The following is a 16,919-nucleotide window of genomic DNA, read 5'->3' as shown; positions in this document are numbered from 1 at the left end:
AGTGGCAACAGAAGCTCCATTTATTAAGCACCTACTATGTGCCAGGCACCATGCCAAGGGGAGCGGCAGCAGAAGCTCCATTTATTAAGCACCTACTATGTGCCAGGCACCATGCCAAGGGGAGCAGCAACAGAAGCTCCAATTATTACGCACCTACTATGTGTTAAGCATTGTGCTAAGGGCTTCACAGAATGATAACAAAATAATCTATGTCGAGCACCTATGTGCCAGGCACTGTGGCAAGGGGAACAGCAACAGAAGTTCTATTTATTAGGCACCTACTATGTGCCAGCACCAAGGACTTCACAAAATAGTAAAAACATTTACTGAACACCTACTATATGTCCTGCGCACCATGCCAAAGGGAACAGCAACAGAAGCTCCATTTATTAACTACCTACTATGTTCCAGGCACCGTGCCAAGGGGAACGGCAACAAGCTCCATTTATTAGATACCTATTATGTGCCAGCACCAAGGGCTTCACAAAATAATAGAGCATCTATTTACTGAATACCTACTACATGCCACGCATCATGCTAAGGGGAACAGCAACAGAAGCTCCACGTATCAGGCACCTATACTGTGTGTCAAGCATTGTGCCAAGGGCTTCATAGTATGAAGAGCAGCAAAAGAATCGTGGCTGGGCGCAGTGGCTCACGCCTGTAATCCCAGCACTTTGAGAGGCCGAGGTGGGTGGACCACGAAGTCAGGAGTTCGAGATCAGCCTGGTCAATATGGTGAAACCCCATCTCTACTAAAGATACAAAAAACTAGCTGGGCATGGTGGCGGGAGCCTGTAATCCCAGCTACTCAGGAGGCTAAGGCAGGAGAATCACTTGAACCCAGGAGGCAGAGGTTGCAGTGAGCCAAGATCGTGTCACTGCACTCCAGCCTGAGCAACAGGGCAAGACTCCATCTCCCCCCAAAAAACCACAAAACTCTATGTCACACTTACTATGTGCCAGGCAACAGCAATAGGAGCCCCATTAGGTACCTACCATGTGCCAGGCATCATGCTAAGGGCTTCATACAATAACAGCAAATGCACTTATTTATGGCTACCTACTGTAGGTCAGACATGGCGCCAAGGGCTTCATAATAATTTACAGAAAATATGGTAAAATTTTTCTTATAGTAAAAGCATTTATTTACTGAATACTTGTGCTACCAGGGACCTAAAGCCCATCCCAAAGGCTTACTTCAACTAGGGTCATCCAATTGGCCTCACTTGAAAATAATGCCCATGTCTTGAGCACCTACTGCGTGCTAGATAGAATGTCAAGGGCATTATCAAGTAATACTAAAAGTGCCTGTTTATTGGACACCTACTGGTGTCAGGTACCAGGCTCAGGACTTCATAGCTCATATTGAGCACCTACTGCGTGCCAAAATCTTTAAAGATCACAGCACTCCTGTGTTTAGTCCCAACTGTGCACCTGGCACCACACTAAATCCACTACTGAGCCCATCAACAGCAAGTCTCATTTATTGAGCTCTACCATGGACTGGGTATGGTAATAGCTCTCTGAAGAGAAAAACGGCAGTTGTCATTTAAGCAGCACCTACTATGTGCCAGGTACCGTGCTAAAGGCTCTCAGAAAACAGTAGTCCCTGCATATTAAGCCCCTACTGTGTGCCAGGCACTGTGCTAAGGGCTTTATCAGAAAAGTTAATAGTCCCCATGTATTAAGCCCCTACTGCGCACCAGGCACTGTATTAAAGGCTTCATCAGAAAACAGTTAATTGTCCCCATGTATTAAGCTCCTACTGTGCACCAGGCACTGTGTTGAAGACTTCATCAGAAAACAGTAGTTGTCACCACATATTAAGCACCTACTGTGTGCCAGGTACTGTGCTGGGGCTTATTGAAAAACAGTAAGTTTCCATACATTAAGCACCTACTATGTATTAGGCAACTCTACTAAGGACCTTATGCAATGTTAATAATTTTCATTTCTTAAGCACCTACTGTGTGCCAAGCATTGTGCTAAGGGCTTTATTGGATAACTGTAATAGCACCTGGCATATTAAACATCTACCATGTGCCAGGCATTGCACTAAATACCTTATAGAAAAATAGTAATATTTCTTATTTATTCATCACCTACTATTTGCACACACTGTGCCAAGGGCTTTGCAAATAAGTGAATGTTTTCAGTAAAAACTGTAACCAGCTCTATCCTACACCCTTTCAAAGTGATAATAGTGCCCATCTGAACACCTACTATGTGCCTCACACTTAGGCTGCCTCTTTATAGCAAGTGCCACTTATTAAGCACTTACTGTATGCCAGGCATTGTGCCAAGAGGTTTGCAGAACAGTAATTGTTGCCACCCATGTTTTGAGTACCTACTGTGCGCCTGACACTAGGCTAAGCTTGATATAAACTGCTAACAGCTTCCATTTACTGAGTGCCAACTAGGTGCCCAGCACTGTGCCAATCCATATGTAGATTAAAACAGCGGCTGCATTAGTGGGGCACCTACTGTGTGCCAGGCAGTATATTAAGGTCTTTGCTAAATTACAGTGAGGGTTCCCACATATTAAAGGGAAATGACTCTGTGTTAAAGGCGCATGAATCAGTAAGTATGTGTTGCATGCCTACTATGGCCAGATGCTGTGCTGAGGGCATTAGTGACGATAAGCTTCATTCTCTGCACGTCTACTGCAGGTGCAGCACCCTAAGACCACGTTGCATGCATTATCTCATTTAATGCATGCACTATCTCATTTAATTCTCACAACCCCTCAGGGTGGTCAGAACTCTCAGTCCCCACCTGCCACCCCATGTCAACAGTGGGGAAACCAGATTCCAAAGTCTTTGTCTGTTAGGCTTTCTGCAGTCATTGGCTGTGTACCGACTGTGACCAGATCCCATCCTGGAAGCTTTTCATTATTTTGTATATCACCTCTCAATCTTGCCAAAAACCCAGAAGTACAACCCATTTTACAGGTGAGGAAACTGAGGCTCAGAAACAGTAAGCTACCTGCCCAGGGGCAAGAAGTTTATGAGGTGGCAGAGCCAGGATTGGAACCCAGACTTGGCCGTGGTTCACAGGCTGTCTTGGTTTGAGGTTGGGAGCTCAGATCTCAGCCTTGTGCTGGTTGGGTATGGCGGGAGCCACATTCTCCCAAGTGCCCATGAGTTTAGAATCTATGTCTCCCGGAGGGAGGCCCAGAGAGATTACTGGCCTTGCTTGTGGCAAGAGCATTAGAAATCCTCACCCTCAGAGCAGCTTGCTTGGTGGCCGAGCATGTGTTTACTGAGTACTTACTACGGACACTATCCTGCCAGCATCTGGAACCCAGAGATGAATCCTGTCCTCAAAGACACTGGGCTGCCAGAGACTGCAGAGGGCCCCCCAACAGCTTACTTCAACGAGAGAGACCCTCTGGCCTCACGTAAAGCAAAACATTAGAGGCCCCTTCTCCAAAACTAGACAAAGGGAACCCTTCCCCATTTCTTGACCAGCCACACCAACCAAAGGTGCCCGGGGGGGAGTCAGGCAGGGAGCAGGGAAAAAACAAAACAAAATAAAACAAAAAAACAATCAAGGAATGTGTCGGAAGGAATGGATTTGCTGAGAAAGGGGGAGAAAAAATAAAACCGAAACCATAATAAAATAAGAAACAACAGTGATGGTGATGATGATGAGAAAAACCATAATAAAAGAAAGAAGACGCCTTCCAGAAAACGCCCAGTCTCGTTACCTACCTTCCACTCTTCAACTGCTAACTTATAAGACTTTCTTACGAGAGGGAACGGCCGAGTGCTGGGCTACAAGGCCAGACCGAACTCTGGGTGGGCCTCAGGATGCCAGCGGCCCCCACAGCCCTGCTCCAGCCCCCAGCGTGCACACGCTGAGGTTCCAGACTGGAGGCAGGAAGGTGGCACGGTGTCTGCGGAGACCCACGGCTGAGTGGTCTGACCTGCACCTACCCTGTGTTCAGCCTAAGGAGCCCGCAGTCCCTGGGGGGATGGATACGCCTGGCCCTGAGTCTTTGCTGTTGGTTCTCCTGGGCCCCACCCGTCTTGGGGCAAGAAGCGGGGAGTCCCTTCTCCCCAACTCCCTGTCCTGGGCCGCCCCAGAGGTTCGCGTGGCTGGGCCGAAGCCGCTTTCTAGGTGACCATGGAGGTCACGTCCTTCACAATCCGGCCCAACCTGCGTGACATCTTGGGAAGGCACACGTGCAGAGACGTGGATGTGCGTGCGTGGGCAGCGTGGCATGGTGGTGGCACGTGGTTTGGGAGAATTTCTGGGGCCGAATTTGGGCCGTGGACTGTCCGTTCAGCCCAGAGCGGCTGGGGCAGGTTGGGGGCACGCAGGGTGGGCCGTTTTTGTGAACCTGCTTGAGACCAGCGTGTACTCACCTTCAGGACACCTCAGCCGGTCTCTCAGGTGGCTGCCCAAGCCACAGGCCACCCTCACTGACTCCACCTCACACAGACGCGCCCAGACGCCTTGGAGCCGCCGGGTGCTCAGCTCGGCTCGGTTTGTGGGGAGCAGGAAGGAGGGAAGGGGACCGACGGGGGCAGGGGGGTTGTGTCTCCGAGGCACCCCACCCTCCCCAATCCCAGCGGCTCAGATGCCCCAGCTGGAGTTCATGTTAATCCCTCGACTGACCCGAGATGCCCTTGTGTACACACACCCGGGGCGGGTCTTGAAGGTATGACCATCGTCACTGATTCCGGAAGAAAGCCTGGGGTGGCTACGTCGTGACTGACTGGGTGAGGGGAGGGAAGGGGGGAAGCAGAGGGAGGCCACGACAGGGAGCCCACGCTGGTGGAGGCCACACCAGTGGAGGCCACGCTGGGCTGAGCTGGGCTGAGTGGAGCCAGGGAGGTGGGTGAGGTGGGGAGACGGCAGACGTGGCCTGTCCAGCCCCGAGCTTGGAGAAGTCAGGGAGACAGGGTGGCAGTGACCCATAGCCACCTGCCAGGTGAAGGGTGAGTCGCTCGAAACAGGGAGGCCGGGCCAGCACAGCAGAGAACTCCAGAGATTTGAGTCCCGAGTAGGGGCCCGTATGCCCCCACGGAACCTGGCATCAGCTCCGATTCCACCCCCTCCCCACCCCCTGGGAACTGGGACCTCATCCTGGGGTTTGAGAGCCAAGGCTCCCTGCCCAGGGGAGGAAGGTGGGTTTGTCTCTGTGTCCTTTGCTGTCTCTGAGAATGATGGGGTGCAAGCTGTGACCACAGCCTCACAGTACCCCTCAAAATGCCTGGGAAATGGGCACAACATGGCCCTTCCATCAGCCCCCCACTCCAGGATGGAGAGGAGAAAGAAGGCGCGGCCCCAGAACCTATCCTAGACCAGGGCCAAGATCAGCCACTTCTCCTTGACCCCGAGTCTCAACCCAGGTCACCAGGCCCAGGGGCACAGACAACCCTGTGCTGAGACCCTCGCTGTGCTGATGGGGAAACTGAGGCACAGCATGGGTATATGGATCCCAGGTTGGGGAGCAAAGCGGAGACAGGCCCGGAGGCGCCCCCCACCCACTGCAGTAGGCCCCGCCTGGGTCCATCCGCCAAGGGGCTGTCTGCGGCCAGGCCGTGGTCCCCCCCGCAGAGAAGGGCGGCCCCACGAGACACCTACTGGACTGCAGCGTGCGCTGCCGCACCACGGGAGTGAAGGCGCCCAGGCCCTGCGGCGAGCGGGCTGCCAGGCGGAAGGCGTACTCCGTGTTGGGCTTCAGGTCCTCCACCACGTAGGAAGTCGTCGGGTCAAAGGTCCTTCCCACCTGGGGGCAGGGCAGACAGGGACAGAGAGGGATGGGGGAGAGAGGCAGAGAGAAACACAGAGGGGAGAAAGAGAGACAGAAACACAGGGGAGAGAGAGAGACAGAAATAGAGACAGGGGTGGGGCAGAGAGGGACAGAGAGGGATGGGGGAGAGAGAGACAGAAACAGGGGAGAGGGAATCAGAGACAGAGGGACACAGAATGTATGCATTATGGGTGGGGGGATTGATGAATGGGTGCATGTATGGATTATAGATGAATGGATGGATGGATGGATAAATAGAGAGGTGGCCGTGGGTAAACGGGATGTCATGAATTATAAGTAAATATGACTGTCATGGATTTATGGGGGGATGGATGGATGAACAGGCTGACAAAGATTAGAGGAGAAACAACCGTAGAGGACAGAGATACATGGGAGAGACAGAGAAACCGGAGAGATGGAGAGAGACAGAAACAGTGAGAGGGATACAGAGGACAGGAATAGAGAAAAGAGACAAGAAAGAGACAGATACGGAGAAAGACAGGGAGAAGGAGACAGAAAGAGACAGGAAATAGAGACAGAACAGACAGGGAGAAGAGACATGGAGACAGAGAAATGGAGGGAGAGAGATTGACACGGGAGGGGGCACAGAGAAGAGAGAAGAGAGAGACAATAGCAGATAGAGACAGAAATAGAGATGGAAGAAACAGACACAGATTTAGAAGAAGGCAGAGAGACAGAAAGAGAGGCAGAGGCAGAACAGAGACACAGAGACAGATGGAGACAGAAAAAACAAGTAAAGAGCAGAAAGAGAAACAGAGACAGAGAGGACAGGAACATAACAGTACAGAGACCGGAGCGGACGAGAGAGTGACGTCAGAGTCACCGGTGAAGACAGACACAGAGAGAAGCAGAGAGCAAGAGAGACAGGGACGCCGGGACACACGGAGCCAGAGAGGCCACCAGCGGCAGAGGAGAAAGAGGATAAAAAAGTGAAGGGAAAGGCACAGAGGGACAGAGATGCAGGAGAACCAGAAGGGGTAAGGAACAGCAGAATCCGCAGCACACACAGGGACAAAGATGGGGGAGAGATGGTTGGGCAGCGTCAGAGAGCACCGGGGAGGAGCCCAGGGCAGGCCAGCCCGTCCCCGCGCTGCCTCACCTCCCGGCCGTGGTCGCCTTCCCGGAAGAGGAGCTCGTACTTGATGATGCTCTCCTGCCGCGGGGGGCTCCAGGACAGCGTGATGCTGGTCTCCGACCTGGCCTCGGCCCGCAGGTTCATGGGCTGGCCGGGCACTGTGGGGGTGTGGGGAGATAACTAGAAGTGGGGGAGCATCCATCCCGTGAAAGGGGCCCCACCTGCTGAGTGTCCCCACTAAAAAGCTTCCAGCTCTGGGTGCTTCTAGAATGTTCTTTTATTTTCCTGGGGACCTAGTCCCCATCCCATTGTCACCTGTCCACCTCCGTTCCTCCATACTCTCTTCTTCCAAAGGAAAAGAACACATTTAAAAATGCCCCCCCCCTCCCCCCTTTTTGAGACGGAGTCTCACTCTGTCACCCAGGCTGGAGTGCAGTGGCGCGACCTCGGCTCACTGCAACCTCCACCTCCAGGGTTCAAGTGATTCTCTTGCCTTAGTCTCCCAAATAGCTGGGATTACAGGTACCTGTCACACCCTGCCCAAAACTTTTGTATTTTTGGTAGAGACGGGGATTCACCATTTGACCAGGCTGGTCTCAAACTCCTGATCTCAAGTGATCCTCCTGCCTCGGCCTCCCAAAGTGCTGGGATTACAGGTGTGAGCCACAACACCCGGTCCAAAATTCTCCCTTTCAAATCACCCCGGTGCCCTCGCTGGCTGCGCATTAGATGACAGAGAAATTAGCAGGGAAGTATGTGTGCATATTTTATTTCATTTTATTTAATTTTGGAAACAGGGTCTCACTCGTTCACCCAGGCTGGAGTGTAGTGGTGCGATCATAGCTCACTACAGCCTCCAACTCCTGGGCTCAGGTGATCCTCTCGCCTCAGCCTCCTAAGTAGCTGGGACCACAGGCATGCACTATCATGCTCAGCTAATTTTTAGTTTTTTTTTTGTGTACACATGGGGGTCTTGCTATGTTGCCCCGGCTGGTCTTGAACTCCTGGCTTCAGACAATCCTCCTGCCTTGGCCTCCCAAAGTGTCAGGATTACAGGTGTGAGTCACAGTGCCTGGCCAAGGGTACCTATTTTAAAATTTGGATCTCCATTCTGTATCTGCTCACAGACACAGGCAGCGCCAACGATCCCGGCCCTTTGCTTCAGCGGGTGCCTGAGTCTGCCCAGACTTTAGGTTTTGAAAGCCTGAGCCCTAAAGGGAAGGGTCAAACACCCTGAGAGAGCTGGGGTCCGCTGTGCCTAAATGCCTCTTCCAAGTCCTCCCACCTGAGCAGGGAGGGAGACTGGCCCACTGCCTTAGGGGTGAGGCAGTTTTCTTTTATTTTTGAGATGGAGTTCCACTCTTGGTGCCCAGGTTGGAGTGCAGTGGCGCGGTCTCAGCTCACCGCAACCTCCGCCTCTTGGTTTCAAGCGATGCACCTGCCTCAGCCTCTTGAGTAGCTGGGATTACAGGCATGCGCTATCATGCCTGGCTAATTTTGTATTTTTAGGACAGACAGGGTTTCACCATATCGGCCAGGCGGGTCTTGAACTCCTGACCTCATGATCTGCCCGCCTTGGCCTCCCAAAGTGCCGGGATTACAGGTGTGAGCCACCACACGCTGAGCCAGCAGTTTTCCTTTATTATTTCAGAAGCAGTGGCATCGGTCCCTCTAATGAGAACGGCAGACGAGGGGTGCTCTTAAACTCAAATGCCAACGGGGCAGGGAGTTAACAGAGAAGAGGGAAGGAAGCACATACAGCCCTCCTTGTCTCCCACACAGTCACTGGGATCTACCTGTGTGTTTGATCATAGCCCTCTGGGCTTGTCAAATCAGGTTTTTTTAAGGGGAGTCAAACATTTGGCTAAGATAACTCTCCGATTTTATTTTATTATTTTTTGAGACAGGGTCTTGCTCTGTCGCCCAGGCTGGAGGGCAGTGGGGACATTTCGGCTCACTGCAACCTCCGCCTCCCGAGTTCAAGCGATTCTCCTGCCTCAGTCTCCTGAGTATCTGGAACTACAGGCGTGTGCCACCACAACTGGCTAATTTTTATATTTATTTATTTTTTCAGTAGAGATGAGGTTTCGTCATGTTGGCTAGGCTGTTCTCAAACCCCTGATCTCGGGTGATCCACCTGCCTCAGCCTCCCAAAGTGATGGGATCACAGGCATGAGCCATCACACCCAGCCCTCTCCGATTTTATTTTAATGTTTGTTTTTGTTTTAGAGACAAAGTCTTGTATGATAGTGGTGCTATCATACTTCACTGCAGCCTTGAACTCCTGGGGCTCAAGTGATCCTCCCATCTCAGCCTCTTGGGTAGCTGGGACTACAGGTGTGCACCACCATGCCTAGCTAATTTTTAATTTTTTTTTTTCGTAGAGATGGGGGGTCTAGCTACATTGCCGAGGCTGGTCTTGAACTCCTGGCCTCAAGAAATTCTCCTATCTTGGCCCCCAAAGTGCTGGGATTACAGACATGAGCCACTACACCTGGCCCTACATATGTTTCTTAAGAAATGGGGTCTTGCTATATTATCCAGGCTGGACTCAAACTCCCAGGCTCAAGCCATCCTCCTGCCTCTACCTCTTGAGTAGCTGGGACTACAGGCACATGCCACTAAGCCTAGCTAGCTCTCTGATTTTTTTTTTTTTTTTTTTAATTTTTTTGAGACAGCATTTCATTCGTCGCCCAGGCTGGATGCAATGGCATGATCTTGGCTCATAGAAAACTCCACCTCCCAGGTTCAAGTGATTCTCCTGCCTTAGCCTCCAGAGAAGCTGGGATTACAGGCACGCGCCACCATGCCCGGCTAATTTTTTTTTTTTTTGTATTATTCACAGAAATGGGGTTTCACCATGTTGGCCAGGCTGATCTTGAACTCCTGACCTCAGGTGATCCACCTGCCTCGAACTCCTGACCTCAGGTAATCTGCTTGCCTCTGCCTCCCAAAATGCTGAGGTTACAGGTGTGAGCTACCGCGCCTGGCCTAGCTCCCTGATTTTAAATGCTAGCATAGAAAAAAAAAATGTATATATATATATGTACATTAAAAAAAAATTTTTTTTTTTTGAGATGGGAGTCTCATTCTCTCGCCCAGGCTGGAGTGCACTGACGTGATCTCGGCTCACTGCAACCTCCGCCTCCGGGGTTCAAGCGATTCTCCTGCCTCAGCCTCCCGAGTAGCTTGGATTACAAGCACGCGTCACTACGCCTGGCTAATTTTTATATTTTTAGTAGAGATGGGGTTTCACCATGTTGGCCAGGCTGGTCTTGAACTCCTGACCTCAGGTGATCTGCCCGCCTCGGCCTCCCAAAGTGCTGAGATTATAGGCGTGAGCCACCACGCCCGGCCTAAATGCTAGCATGAAAATATCTGAAAGCACCGTGCAGAACCCACAAACCACTCTGCGGCTTCCAGGGAGCATGCAAAGAGTCAAGCTGCAGGGCCGGGGCCCCGAGTCCTGCCAACCCCACGCCTCACCTCCCTGCTGCGTCTTGACCTGGATGGGGTCCGAGAGGGGCCCGTCGCCGACGGAGGTGAAGGCGAGCACCCGTACGGTGTAGGTCTCGTCCTCCAGCAAGCTGCCCACGGTGGTCAGCAGGCTGTCGTCCACGTTGTGCTTCTGCCAGTTGCCCACGGGGTGCTCCGGCTCCATGGTGTAGTACACACGGTAGCCGCGAATCAGCCCATTGGGCTCCACCGGCTCCTCCCACTGCACTATCATGGTGGTGGCGCTGAGCATCCGGGCTTGCACGTTTCGCGGTGCGCTGGCCGGGGCCTGCTCGCCCGTGCGGGTGACCACGGACTCGCTGGGGGGCCCCTGGCCGATGGAGTTGACAGCCGACACCCAGATCTCGTACTCTGAGTTGGGGCTCAGGCCGCCAATGCTGTAGCGCGTGGTGGTAATGTCCTCTTTAATCTGGTATGGCCCGTCCTGGCTCTTGGATTTATATTCGATGACATAATAGGACACAGGGTCTGGGTTGCCCGAGTCCCACGTGATGGTGATGCTGGTGGCTGTGTTCTCGGTCACCACGGGAGTCCCGGGAGCTTTGGGGAGAGCTGTGGGCAGGAGGCAGCTGTGTCATGTGTTGGGCACATTCATTGGGGACCTCGAAGGCTGTGTGACTTTCACCATTCAATTGCCTTCTCTGAGCCTTGATTTGCCCAGCAGTAACCACGGGCCTCATGACCCCTGTCATCATGTATGTAGCAAATTATGGCCCAGGGGCCACCTAGTACCCATTTTCTTTCTTTTCTTTTCTTTTTTTTTTTTTTTGAGACAATCCTCGCTCTGTGCCCAGGCTGAGGCATGGGCCGGGCTCCAGCTCACGCAAACTCTGCTCCCGGTTTACGCCATCTCCGCCTCAGCCTCCCAAGTACTGGGACTACAGGTCCGCCCACCCTTGCCTGGCTAGTTATTTTGTTTTTTTTTTTTGTTTTTTAGTAGAACGGGTTTCACGTGTTAGCAGGGATGGTCTCGATCTCCTGACCTTGTGATCCGGCACCATTCTCCGGCCTCACCAAAGTGCTGGATTAACAGGCTTGAGCCACCGCGCCCGGCCTTGATGAACTTTTTCTTTCTTTTCTTCTTTTTCTTTTTTTTTTGACGGAGCCTAGAACAAGGTGACTGCTCTGGGTGACAGAATAGTCACCCAGGCTGGAGTGCAATGGCTGGATCTCAGCTCACTGCAACCTCCACCTCCTGGATTCAAGTGATTCTCCTGCCTCAGCCTCCCCAGTAACTGGGCAGATGTCCGCCACCATGCCAATTTTTTTTTTTGTATTTTTTTTTGTATTTTTAGTAGACAGGGTTTCACCATGTTGGCTAGGCTGATCTCAAACTCCTGACCTCAGGTGATCTGCCCGGCTCGGCCTCCCAAAGTGCTGGGGTTATAGGCATGAGTCACTGCGCCCGGCCAGAATCATGTATAACCAATAAATACCTGTTCAAAGAACAACCGTTCCCTTCCTAGCCACGAATGACTGAAGCCAAAAGGGTAACTCCGAGGTGCTCCCATGCTGCCTCCCACCTGTGCCTGAAGTCAGGAATCAACTCCAGCCTGCCCCTCCACCTAGAAGCCCCATGGGCCCTGCTCACATTTCACCGTGATCTGAGCAACCGCCTCGATGACGCCCAGGCTGGACATGGCCACGCAGGTGTAGTTGGCCGAGTCCTTGACGTCTGTGAGTTCCAGCACGTTCCGGCCTACGGGCATGTCATCCTCGGGCGTCAGGTCCTCGGCCCCCTGCATCCACTTCACGTACGGCATGGGTGAGCCCACGGCCACACAGGTGATGTTCACGTTGCCCCCTGGCATGATCTCGTGGCTCACGGGCAGGATGGAGAAGCGTGGGGCCACGCGGCGGACTGGGGAGGGGGCGGCAGCGGCGACGGGAGGGAGGTGTGAGGTGGGGTGGGGGTGGGAGGGGAAGACAGGATGCGGAGGAGAAAAGAAAGAAAAGCAAGAAGAAAGAAAGAAGGAAAGAAAGAAAAAAAAGGAAAAAAAAAAGTGGAAAACCATTTAAATATAAACAGGGCTGGTTCTTTTCCCTCTGTTGATTTTTCCCCCCAAATGAAAACAAAACAAAAGAACCAAATTAAAAAACCAAATTCCAACACAAAGAAACCAAAACTTCAAAGGAAGGTACTTCACAAACAATATATAGAGAGATATATCAATATATAATAGACATGAAGCATTATCTCGCAGCAACAGGGTTTCATAGACCAGGGTGGCTGGTCACAGCACAGATACGAACACAAAAATTTATCAGCGGTTTCTCATCTTTGCAAACAGAGGTGGCTTCAGGGGGCAGCCCCTCCGATCACTCCTGAATGGGGGCATCTCCTTCGGGGAGCGCTGGAAGATTCCGGCTGCAAGTGTCAGGATGTGGGTGGGTTAGGAGAGGGGGCAACTTCCAACCCTCCCTGGTTCTCAGGATGTGGTGGTCATAGGACAGTTGTCGAGAGACCAGGAGACAGAGGGAGCCTGAGATTCTCAACCCCCCACTCCCCGGTGACTCGGGGCACTGTCCACTTACCCCCCTCCCACTGGGCCCTCCAGGAAAAGATGAGAAACTCTAATGAAATTTTTGTGGTTTTTGGGTATAGAAACCCTTCTAAAAGCTTCTGTCAGATCTGACAAGTTTCCATCAATAGATGCAGCTCTGAGTCACAAACATCATGCAAAATAGATTGAGAGAGGGAGAGAGAGAGAGAGAGAAAGAGAGAGAGAGAGAGAGACAGAGAGAGAAAGGAGGGAGGAACTGCAGGGGGATCTGGATCTTGGGGATCTCTAGGGCACACTTACGTGACACCAGAGAGAGGAGACGAATGAATGGGGAGAAAGAGAGAAGAGGAGAAAACGGGGACAGAGAGCGGGAGGGGCAGAGAAAGAAAGAAAGAAGGGGGGCCCATTTCAATGCTGCATGTTAATTCTAGCAGATGTGATCCAATGTGACATGCCACATTGTCACATCACAGCCCTGGCAGAATAATAAATAGGATATTCATAATAATAATAATTAATAATAAACAAGGGAATGAACTTGAACGTTGAGAGGACAGGGACATGTTCTGTGCGTTTCTTAGCGGGGAAGTGGATGCAGCCTTCTCTCAGAGACCATGAAGGCAGCAGGATGCATTTCGGGGGCTCCGTTTTCGGAAGTCAGATGGGTTCCGGGGCAGCGGGAAGGGGAGGAGGCTAGCGGGCACCTGAACTTGCAAAGAGCACTGCTGGCCCACAGGGGCTGTTTAACTGCTGTGGGAAGGACTCGGGTGAACCTAATAAATCCTTCTAGCGGGAAAAGGGGTTGTCCCTGGGTGACAGTCTCAGGTCCTAAAGAAGACACATGGGTGCATCCCCAGCTTTGGGTGGGTGAAGGAGTCTCGTTTCAACTGCACAGATGACAGATTGGAGGCTCAGTTAGGATCCCCGTCAACACCTGCCTCTGATTTTCATACAGGATTGGGGGGATGCAGCCTCACGGGGTGGTCTCAGGGGGTCTGGTCTACGATGCTGAGGAGGGGGTTCAAGCGGATAAAGGGAGGCAGCCCCAACTCCCTCCCTTCCAGCCTCAGTTCCTAGCTGGAAATCCCAACCCCTGCCTTTCTGAATCTGGGCGGGAGGCAAAGAGAAGGGGGGACGTCGGCAGGCGTGGGAGTGGGGTCTGGAAGCTGGCAGCCCTTCGGAAAAAGAAGCCCCGCGAAAAGTCCAGAGTCGCACTGGAGACAGGATGGAGGGAGTGGAGGGTACTGCTCCCGGGGAGGAGTCAGGGCAGGGGGAGACAGAAGGGCCATGCACACAGAGTGGAGGTGAGGGGCGAGGCGCCGTGAGATGGGGGGGCAGGTGGCTTTCTGGTAGGGCTGGGTGGAGGGTGGAGGTGTGGGGGGAGAATGGGGTCCGGCCAGCCGGCGGACACGGTCCAGGCCAGCCGCCGGCACCCACAGCGAGGCACAGGTAAGATGCTGAGGCTGAGTTGTCATGGAAACGGAACACAATGGGGAAATGCGCGTGGGGGGAGCTAATTATTCAAGGACAGAAAAAAACGGCACCGACGTCCAAAACAACACCAGGAAGAACAAATGAAATAACAGAGCAAAAGCAATTAAAAAAAAAAAAGAGGAGAGAATCTAAAAACAAACAAACAAAAAACTCCCTCTGAAACAAAACACAACACCCAAAAGCAAGAAGAAGAAAAAAAAAAAAATCATGGAATGGGTGTGGGGCTGAAAATCGGGGTCTGAAAGGAGGAGGACTGTGGCTTCCCCAGGGAGACACCCTCCCCCTGGCAGAACACAGGATCCGGCCTCCCCACCCAGCACCCAAGAGCCTTGGCCAAGGGTTTGGGGTGGCCACAGGGGTGGGAGCCTCATGGACAAAAACCCTTCGGAGCAAACCAACCCAGCCCGACTCAAGTCTCTCTCTCTAAAGCCCCTCTCAGCCCACTTCTCAACGACACCCTGCCCCTCTTAGGGCTGAGCGAGTTGGAGGTCCCAAAGCTGCAATCACATAGCAAGGTGAACTCCTCAGGGTCTCAGAATCCCATTGTAAACCTCTCCAGGCAGAGGTGGAGGAGCTGATGTAGCTGAATGAGCCCAGTGGCCTTGGGAAGGTCCCCTGTCCTCCTGGAGTCTCAGTTTCCTCATCTGTAAAATGGAGGGAATTCGGGATCCTGACGAGAAAGGCATTAACCTGACAGGGGCAGTGCCTGGCACAGCAGGTGCTAAATCCAGGCATGGAGCTGGTGAAGTTACCTTTCAGCCTCCCAGGCCCTGGCACGATCAAACAGCTTCTCTCTACCTTAAAGGAGTCCAGGGACGAATTATAAAAAGGAAATGGAGACCAGGCGTGGTGGCTCATGCCTGTAATGTCAGCACTTTGGGAGGCTGAGGCGGGAGGATCACCTGAGATCAAGAGTTGGAGACCAGCCTGGCCAACATGGCAAAATCTCATCTCTACTAAAAATACAAAAATTAGCCGGGCATGGCGATGGGTGCCTGTAGTCCCAGCTACTCCGGAAGCTGAGGCAGGAGAATTGCTAGAGCCCGGGAGGCAAAGGTTGCAGTGAGCCGAGGTCGCGCCACTGCACTCCAGCCCGGGTGACAGAGCAGGACTCCATCTCCAAATAAATAAATAAATATAAAAAGGAAATGGGAACAATAAGAATTTCTACTGAATCCCCATCTTACTTTCTTCCTTCTAACAATTTTGAGAGGCAAACTTCCTTATGCTCATTTTGCAGATGAGGCAACAGAGACTCAGAGAGGTGACAAGACTAGATGGAACTCACAGAAAGGAAGTAGTGTAGCCAGAGCTCAAAGCCAGGAGAGCCTGGTTCCTGCCTCTCAGAGAAAATAAGGCTTTTCTCACCATGGTGAGTAACGAGGATTACAGCCAAGTATCAATTCTTGGCATCTGGCTCTTTCAAACTTGTGTGTCCTGACCCACTGCGGACACCAAAGAAGAAAAAAGTACCCCATCGCCTATATCAAACTCCATGTACTGGCCAGTAGCCACTGGTTGAATAACATCCAGTAGCCATCATAATAAATGTCCAGAAGCCATCAGCAAAAGGCTCATACTCAAAGGAATTGTTGGAACATCCAAGGCAGTAAGATCTAGCTTTAGGATCTAAAGGTTAAGTGCCAGGCCAATTTATCTCTTCTGTAAAGGTCGACATCATATCCAAAAGACCCTGTTCCTGTTTGATCTAATCTTAAAATATCTCCCCGTAGGGATGTCATAATTTGCAAGGTACTTCTAACTTTTTTCTAGAAGTAGAGACAAGGGGATACCCATTAAATATGTAGAAGACTTGCAGTACTATATATCAGTTAACTATAGAGTTAACTATATTTATATAGTTATTATATAACTATATATAGGGTTAACTATCAATCAGTTAAATGTGGGAGGGCATTTATCAACAGCAGTAATTTTAGGGCTCACCACCCCCAACATGGCCGGCAACCATCAGTTAAATGGACCTGCCAACAAATTATCATGCCTTCTCTGACACCTAAGAAAATTGCCCACTTGCTTTCTCACCCACCTTATTTGTTTCAAAGGGTGCGCTCTAGGAAGAGGGCTGGTTGGCCACGAGTTTAAGGGAGGATCATGCCCACTGGCACTAGGTGGCTCAGATCTCCCTCTCCCTGGGGGCCTGGTAAGGCCTCTGGGCATCCTCCCAGCTGGCAAGGGCGGGTGACTGACGCTGTGTTCTGCCCGGTTTGGTGCTGGCACCCACCCACGTCATCTTTCCACCCCCGGCTGCAAGCTTGAGGTGCAGGTTAGAAAGTAAGGTGGGCACGGAGCCCACGGGACGGAGAGGCCCCGCAGGATGGAGAGGCCCCGCGGGACCCCCGCCCCCAATTACCGACCTGAATGGAGGGTCCAGGCAGGTTATAAGGGGACCACACCAGCCTTGGTCCTCAGCACGCTCCAGCTGGCTCTGGTTTCCAGCTCTTCTCGTCACCGAGTAGCCGGGGGGTCCCAGCGGGGGGGACCCGCTTGGGCGAGGGGGACGGGAGGGTGGGCGGTGGGG

General features: G+C 52.2%; 1 protein-coding gene across 9 annotated transcripts in view; it reads right to left on the bottom strand.

The window, feature by feature from the left end:
* Window positions 1-16,919, bottom strand: part of PTPRS (protein tyrosine phosphatase receptor type S) — a 95,234-nt gene that overhangs the window by 29,787 nt on the left and 48,528 nt on the right. For all 9 annotated transcript variants that reach the window (XM_017847197.1, XM_017847207.1, XM_017847204.1 and 6 more), the window contains 4 exons: window positions 11,971-12,240; window positions 10,350-10,931; window positions 6,888-7,021; window positions 5,599-5,743 (listed from right to left, as the gene is read on the bottom strand). In XM_017847197.1, the coding sequence (XP_017702686.1) occupies window positions 5,599-5,743; window positions 6,888-7,021; window positions 10,350-10,931; window positions 11,971-12,240 (1,131 nt within the window). The remainder of the gene's footprint in view (window positions 1-5,598; window positions 5,744-6,887; window positions 7,022-10,349; window positions 10,932-11,970; window positions 12,241-16,919) is intronic.

The sequence above is a fragment of the Rhinopithecus bieti genome, unplaced genomic scaffold (genome assembly GCF_001698545.2).
Source record: "Rhinopithecus bieti isolate Rb0 unplaced genomic scaffold, ASM169854v2 scaffold_28055, whole genome shotgun sequence".
Taxonomy (NCBI): Eukaryota; Metazoa; Chordata; class Mammalia; order Primates; family Cercopithecidae; genus Rhinopithecus; species Rhinopithecus bieti.
The sequence above is the reverse complement of the archived record's forward strand: the minus strand, read 5'-3'. Positions and strand labels throughout refer to the sequence as shown.